Source organism: Cenococcum geophilum, assembly GCF_001692895.1.
Source record: "Cenococcum geophilum 1.58 unplaced genomic scaffold K441scaffold_5, whole genome shotgun sequence".
NCBI classification, from domain to species: domain Eukaryota; kingdom Fungi; phylum Ascomycota; class Dothideomycetes; order Gloniales; family Gloniaceae; genus Cenococcum; species Cenococcum geophilum.
The window spans coordinates 5,144,822-5,152,862 of NW_027137563.1; the positions used below are offsets into that span (position 1 = coordinate 5,144,822).

The 8,041-nt window shown below is 41.3% G+C and overlaps 1 protein-coding gene across 1 annotated transcript; it reads left to right on the top strand.

The window, feature by feature from the left end:
* Positions 1-6,938: 6,938 nt before the first annotated feature.
* K441DRAFT_733820 (uncharacterized protein) lies at positions 6,939-7,234 on the top strand (the record flags this gene model as incomplete). Its single annotated transcript, XM_067654264.1, has 1 exon — positions 6,939-7,234. The coding sequence occupies exon 1, from the start codon at positions 7,043-7,045 to the stop codon at positions 7,232-7,234; it is 192 nt and encodes a 63-aa protein (XP_067508688.1). The 5' UTR covers positions 6,939-7,042.
* Positions 7,235-8,041: the final 807 nt, after the last annotated feature.

Consider the following 8,041-nt stretch of genomic DNA (forward strand, 5'->3'; position numbering starts at 1 on the left):
ATGGTACGAAGTTAAGTGGATAGGCTACACTAAGACTACCTAGGAGCTACTAGAGAATTTAAAGAACGCTATAGGAAAGGTACGGGAGTATCGGAAGAGATTAGGTCAGGCAGCATTAATAAAGAAGGATCACTAAAGAACGAGTTACTTAAGGGGGACCTAAGAAGAATAGTTGCCGAACTACTTAGATCTATTTCCTTCTCTGTTAGAGGAGAATCCGTTCTTTCATTACCCAGTTCCTGAAGACCTTATTCTATAAGTTTCTACTCCTTAGAGTAAACCTTCTCACAAACGCGTTAAAGACGCTAAACTTTCGCAAAGGCAGACTGCTAAGCCTTAAGGGCACAAGCAGACTCTTTGGATTAACGATGGGCTTCCGCCAGCGTTACGGTAAGATTACCCTTAAGTTTTTCTGCCTTAAACTAAACACAAGACCCTAAGACAAATTAATTAGGGAACTAAACGACTATTAAGAGTAATAGGTTGCGTATATTTAACATCAGAGATAGAGCAAACATTACAGGACGACTAAATGTTCGCTTTAGTGCACTCTAAATAAGAGAAAGGTTACCAGGACGAAGGACTCGCCAACGCAACGTAAACTAGCCCCTTTTTCGCACAACGAGAACACGGAGATAGCATTATCTCACTAAGAGACAATATTATAGCAACGGTACGAGACCAACGGGCTATAGAGGAAGAAGAAGGTGCTTTAGGCATTATAAGTAATGATATCAACTAAATCGATTAGATGGATATTATACCTCTAGTAAACAACCTAAAGATGCTAGGAATCTTTAAGGACGAAGATGGAGAGGAGGGAGATGGTGTTACGGACGCTTTAAGTACAATATTACGACTACTTGGAGAGGAGTTAGAAGAAGCTAGTTGGTTAATATAAGCACGGTCTAGGATAAAACCCGTGGAACTATGTGACAAGGAATGGTAAGCAGAGTCACGTGATGTAATCTGTATAATCTATATAATCTATAAGATCTATCGTAGAGCAAATAGAGCAGATAGAGTAGATAGAGTAATAACTTTCTTAGGAGTACGGTTATGTATTTAAGGACCCTTAGTCCCTACCTAGATAGTTCCTTCCTCGTAGTAATTCTTAGAATACAATTAGAGTTAATCTATTGGGCAACCACTCCACCAGTTATTATTACGTTAACCGACTTTTATACTTGCATTTCCTACACACCTAGCCTATTGACGAGCCTATTATAGTTCCTGCTACAAGGTTCCGTTACACTTAGTCCTTATTAACTAATATAGGCAACATATTAAGTCCGTATACGGCTACCTTAGCAACTTTAGGCCAGAGCTTTAGTAGCAATTAAGTTTTAATTAACATTACCCTAACCCTTTTTTTAACTAAGTAGTTAGCCTTCTCTATAATTTTATTTTAGTATGCGGTGTATAGAATAGAGGCCTTAGTAACTATACCTTTGTTCTTAAAGAAATTGGTTATATCCTTACTAAACCACTTAGCAGCTCCATCCAATCAGAAGTAACCAATCGTTATTCCTATTTAAGTCTTAATTATACAGATAAACTGCTTTAAGGTAGAGGCCGCGGAGCCTCTATTTAATATACAGTAAATCCATCTAAAGCGTATACGGTCATTAGTAAATAGTACCTAGTACTTCTCACCGTAAAGGCCTTTGTATTTTAATGGCCTAACTATATTAATATGCACCTTTTCAAATATACAATTGCTGCGTCTTTAAGGGCGTCTTAATATTTGCTTCTTAGCCTTTCCGAGGTAACAGTCCTCACAGTAAAATAGCTTATCCTTAGTAACCACAATCCCCTTTATACTTCTAGCGAGGAGACATATCTAGGTAGGAGAAAGGTATTATAGTCTCTTGTGCTAAGTCTCTATAGTAGCTTTAGTAAGCACGCCTTTCTTATAGAGGCGCAATCATACGGTAGCTAAAGCCATTGCGAAAGGAACCTCCATAGGGTTATCTACTAGTATAAATATATTAAGTCCGTTAATACTTAGGATATAGGCTATTTCTACCCAATCTTTAATAAAGTTAATTATATTATAGAGACCGTTAAAGAAGGCGCCCTTTATCGGGAAAATATTCGCAGGATAAGATTCAAGTAGACTTTGTGTGGCGCGTTTCGCGTAATTGACATGCAATTTAACTAACTTGACACGCAATTGACCAACTTAATACGTAATTGACCAACTTAACATGCAATTTAACCAACTTAATACGCAATTAACTAACTTAATATGTAATTTAACTAACTTAATACGCAATTAACCAACTTAATATATAATTTAACTAACTTAATACGCAATTAACTAACTTAACATGTAATTTAACTAACTTAATACGTAATTAACTAACTTAACAACTTTAAAAGCTAACTGCATATTCCTTAACACGTAGTTAACCTATTTAACAACTTTAAAAGCTAACTGTATATTCCTTAACATGCAATTAAGGTAAAGTTATATACCAATTACGCAATCTTATATAATCTTACATAGTCTTATTACTTAGAGGCTCTGCACAAGGCTCTGCATAAGGCTCTACACGAAGCTCTACACGAAGCTCTATACTAAGCTCTACACGAAGCTCTACACGAGGCTCTGCACAAGGCTCTACACGAAGCTCTACACGAAGCTCTACACGAAGCTCTACACGAAGCTCTACGTACAGAGGCTCTGCACGAGGCTCTGCGCGAAGCTCTGCGTACGGAGGCTCTGCACGAAGCTCTACGTAGAGGCTCTGCACGAAGCTCTGCGCGAGGCTCTGCGTACGGAGGCTCTGCACGAAGCTCTACGTAGAGGCTCTGCGTACGGAGGCTCTGCACGAAGCTCTACGTAGAGGCTCTGCACGAGGCTCTGCGCGAGGCTCTGCGTACGGAGGCTCTGCACGAAGCTCTGCACGAAGCTCTGCACGAAGCTCTGCACGAAGCTCTGCACGAAGCTCTGCACGAAGCTCTGCACGAAGCTCTGCACGAAGCTCTGCACGAAGCTCTGCACGAAGCTCTGCACGAAGCTCTGCACGAAGCTCTGCACGAAGCTCTGCATGAAGCTCTACGTACAGAGGCTCTGCATGAGGCTCTGCGCGAAGCTCTGCGTACGGAGGCTCTGCACGAAGCTCTACGTAGAGGCTCTGCACGAGGCTCTGCGCGAGGCTCTGCGTACGGAGGCTCTGCGCGAAGCTCTGCGTACGGAGGCTCTACACGAAGCTCTGCACGAGGCTCTGCGCGAAGCTCTGCATACGGAGGCTCTACACGAAGCTCTACACGAAGCTCTATACGAAGCTCTACGTACAGAGGCTCTACACAAGGCTCTGCGCGAAGCTCTGCGTACGGAGGCTCTACACGAAGCTCTGCATCGGGTCCCCGCTATATTCCCGATAGCGTCTACACGTGTCTCTGCCTATGTAGCCGCCTTATTTTTTACCTTTCCTTCCCTCCTTATATCCTCCCTACCTAGGGAGGCACTAGAACGGCAGTTAGCAGAGGACCGTTGCTAGAACTAGATGACTATCGCTAGAACTAGATGACCGTCGCCAGAACTAGATAACCGTTACCAGAACCAGACGACCGTTGCCGTCGCCAGAACCAGACAATCGTCGTTAGAGCCAGACGACTATCGCTAGAGCTAGACAACTATCGCTAGAACTAGATGACCGTCGCCAGAACCAGACGACCGTTACTAGAACCAGACGACCGTCGCTAGAGCCAGACGACTGTCTCTAAAGTTAAACGACTGTCGCCAAAACCAGATAACTGTCGCCAGAGCTAGACGACCGTCGCCAGAACTAGATAACCGTCGCCAGAACTAGACGACCGTCACTAGAACCAGACGACCGTTACCAAAGCCAGACAACCGTTACTAGAGCCAGACGACCGTTACCAAAACTAGACGACCGTTGCTAGAACTAGACAACCGTCGCCAAAACCAGACGATAATGACTAGCTAGCGAATACTATAAACGATTTGATTAATTAATCGAATCAAGGTAGTATAGATAGGTAGGTATAAACAGGGAGATGCTAACGGGTAGGCAGATGCAAACAGGTAGGCAGATATAGATAGGTAAGTAGATGCAGATAGGCAAGTAGATACAGATAGGTAGGCAGATGCTAACGGGTAGGCAGATATAGATAGGTAGGTAGATGTAAATAGGTAGGCGATACAGACAGGTAGGCGATATAGATAGGTAGGCAATATAGACAGGTAGGTAATATAGGCAGGTAGGCAATGCAGATAGGTAGGTAATGTAAACAGGTAGGCAATGTAGATAGGTAGGCAATGCAGATAGGTAGGCGATGTAGGCAGGTAGGTAGATAGGCAGGTAGGTAAGTTAATAGGTAGATAGGTAGAAGAGAACNATCGCTATATTATATTAAATTATCTAAAATAATATTATTTATTTTGCTAGCCTTATAAATAGCTTTAAAATAGCTTTTATTTATTTAAAATATGCTATTAGTATAAAAGAGGTAAATATAATTATGGTTGCTAAATGCGCAGATTGCTAGCAGGTTGCGCGNAGGTTACGCGCAGGCTGCGCGCAGGCTGCGTGTTAAAAAAACACGACATAGGCTAGTCGGTCGAGTTGCCAAATGACCTTAACTGCGCGCCAATTGCGTCAACCACCAACCATTAAGGCCATTGAAAGGGTACCATATTTTGCTGATGTTGCTCCGCAGAATACTAAGCGAGACGATATTTATAAAGAAGTTAGGATAATAATATACGTTAGTAAATATAATAGTATAGGCTAAGTAATCGGTCTGGGCGACTATAAGCTTAACTAATCTAACGCTAATAGCCTCCATTAAGCCTCCTCCCGTCTAAATTTAAAAAGGCTTAATTTCCTTATACTATACGAACTTCCTAATATTGTTACTTATATAAATATTTAAGCAACTATCGGCTATCTAGGAGTCCTTAATATCCGTTTCTAAAGCTATAGTTATTAGCCCAATAACCTACGTAGTAAAGATTAATCTTGTTACCAAATTAGTAGCTTAAGAGGGGCGATTAGATGTCCCCTTAGAGGCCTTATTTATATTTAAGGCTACTCTATTACCTAAGCGCGGAGGCCATTTCTTTCTAGGTCTCTATTATTCGGGTCTTAGGTAAACATACTTTATCTAGCAGCCTTCCTTACCACCTAGATAACCTAGCTTACACCATTTATACTTGTTTAAAGCATCCTTAGTAGAGCCTTAATTGCCTAATAAGGCACCTTAACTAGCTCCTCCGCCGCCTCTACCACGGCTATTGCCACGACTATATCCATTACCGCGTCCTTAACCAGACTGTTTGCGTAAGTTACCTAATAGCTTATTAACCAAGGCAAAGCTCTTAGGTAAGTCCTTCCGCCAAGCCTCGTTAGTAAGGTTAGCAATTAATTAAAGTAGTAAAATTATATGTCCGTCGCGGATCTTATTACGTTGGATTTAAGCCTATATAGGGAAGTATTCGTCAACGGCGTTAATAAAGTAATAGTTAATGATCTTGTCATCTAGGGCAAGCTTTACCTACTTAACTCCTTAAACCGCTTCTTAGTAACGGCTTAAGAAAGTAGTAATTACTTAGTCCAATTAATAGCGGAGCTTAATAAAAGTCTCCTATATGTTAGCCTTATAGATTAAGCCACGGGCCTTAAATAATTGCTTAAGGTATTTAATATAGTCCTTCGCCGTCTTTTTATGCTCTAGGGTAGTAATAATCTTATTATTAATTATACCAAGGATAACTAAACAGACTTTACCGTCTTCCTTACTATACTATTTAAGGTCCTTATTATACTCGTCGGAGAGTGCCTTATTAGTTAAGCGAATTAAATTATTAGTATCCGCAATAATTTAAGACCTCTTAAGGATCTTATCTCGCTCCTCCTTGTTAGCGTCCTTTGGTATTTTGTTAATAGATATTGTGGGCTTTTCTTCCTAAAGCTTTAGGTAGAGGGGTGGGCCCATATCTTCTTAAATAATGTATAGAAGGCCCTTACCACGTAGGTACGTGCTAAGCTGCGTCCAATATTAGTGCCAATTTAAACCGTCTTTCTTAAGGCGTTAAATGCCTAGATAGTCTTTACCCATAGCAACGCGTAAACAAACGAATTTAACGCGTAATTTTGATAATAAGAAATAACTTTATACGCAGGTGTGGTAACCTTTAATACGGCCTATAGTAAGGCGTTAAATATAGAACAGTAAGATATAACCTAGCACGGGTGTAGTAACCCTTAATGCAACCTATAGTAAGGTGTCAATATTCTAAACTATTAAATAGCTGAATCGTCGCAGCTTGGTAGCAACGAGTGCTTATAACCTAATGAACTGGATCTAAGGATAAAAGAATAAATGAATCTATCTCTCTATCTACGACGAACATAGGCCTCTATATAGGCCTACGTCTATAGTGGCCAAAGTGATTACTAAGGAAAATGGAAATAAAGGGAATCTGCTTATGTAAGCAGGCGACGAATGTGGAGGACTCCTCCAGAACCATCGTTATACTTTTCGAAGACGCCTCTAAGGTAAACACCAACCTCATTAAGTCGCCCACGTTAACTAATATTGTATTTCACCAGCTAGCGAAGCGGCAATTGTTCGACACTGTATATATCTTGCTAATGCCGGATTTCTATGTCGAATTTACACGGTCCGGATAATAGCCACTATTATCCTATACCGCGAACGCTCCCACCTCCCTCGGTACTATGAGATTTAACCACTAGGTAAGAACTGGGTTAGTTGCTTCCTAAAACGACAGGACGAGCTTTAAATCTGCTATGTACGGTCAATTAACTAAGAACGAGCCATTGCCAACGATAATCCTGCCCTCGTTACTAAGTTCTTCGCCGACTACTCTAATGCTAAGACCCAGTATAATGTTGAAGACGACGATACCTAGAATATGGATGAGACTGGCACCTTAATGGGCTATATATATAGCGCTAAGGTGGTAATATTGCGAGGCAGGGCTACTAATTTTAAGACGGTTGATGGCTCTAGGGAGTAAGTCTTACAGATTAATTGCATAGGTATGGGGGGGACGACTATACCACCTTTTCTCGTCTTTAAAGGCCATACACATACTGAGAGAATGTGGGAGGAAGCTCGCGAAGCTCTTGGTGACTGTGCAATTGGCCTTAGTGAGAATAGCTGGTCAAATCAAGAAATTGGACTAAAGTGGCTGAAGCACTTTAAGCACTATACCCGGCGAACTAAGGTATAGAAGAGGGCAGCAGTAAAGGTAGCAGAAGAAGGAAGAAATAGTGAATTGGTTGGCTATCGACTACTAGTAATGGATGGCCATAGCAGCCATATTAACGTTGACTTCGTCGAGTACTGCTAGAGCCATAAGATTATACCTATATGCCTGCCTCCGTATTTAACGCATATACTTTAGCCACTGGATCTTGTTATATTTTCGCTTCTTAAGCGCGCATATTCTACTAAAGTCGATAAATACGTAGCTTGTGGTATTACCGGTATAAATAAAGACTATTTTATAAAGATTCTTGGCGAGATTCAACCGTAAATTTATACTAGATCCTTAATAAAAAGCGCCTTTAAGGCGGCAGGCCTCCTCTCCTATAACTTAAATCGACCCCTTATACGCTGCTCTGCTCGGCCATCTACTCCTCTACCTCACCTAGCTGAGGCGACAATTCTATTGTTACCTCTATATCCTCCCCCTCCTAATAGCGCCTATGCTAGATCTCGTTACTAGCAAACAATCCTTTATCTAGAAACAACTCTAGAGGCAACGGAGGCCTGTGTTGACTCACTAATAAAGCACCTGCAATCTTTAGAGGATAATCTTAAGCTACTACAGGTAGAAAATAAGGAGCTGCGATAGCATACTAATAAGAGGCGGGTAAGGAAGAAGCGGAAGCGAATAGTACTCTCTAAGGAGTTAGTTCTTACACTAGCGGCAGCTCAGGAACTTGCTGCTAGTAGGAAAGCTGCTGCGAGGGCTAAAGAAGAAGCTAAGATAGCTAGAGACAAGCTACAAAAAAAGCGTCAAATAGCAATTACG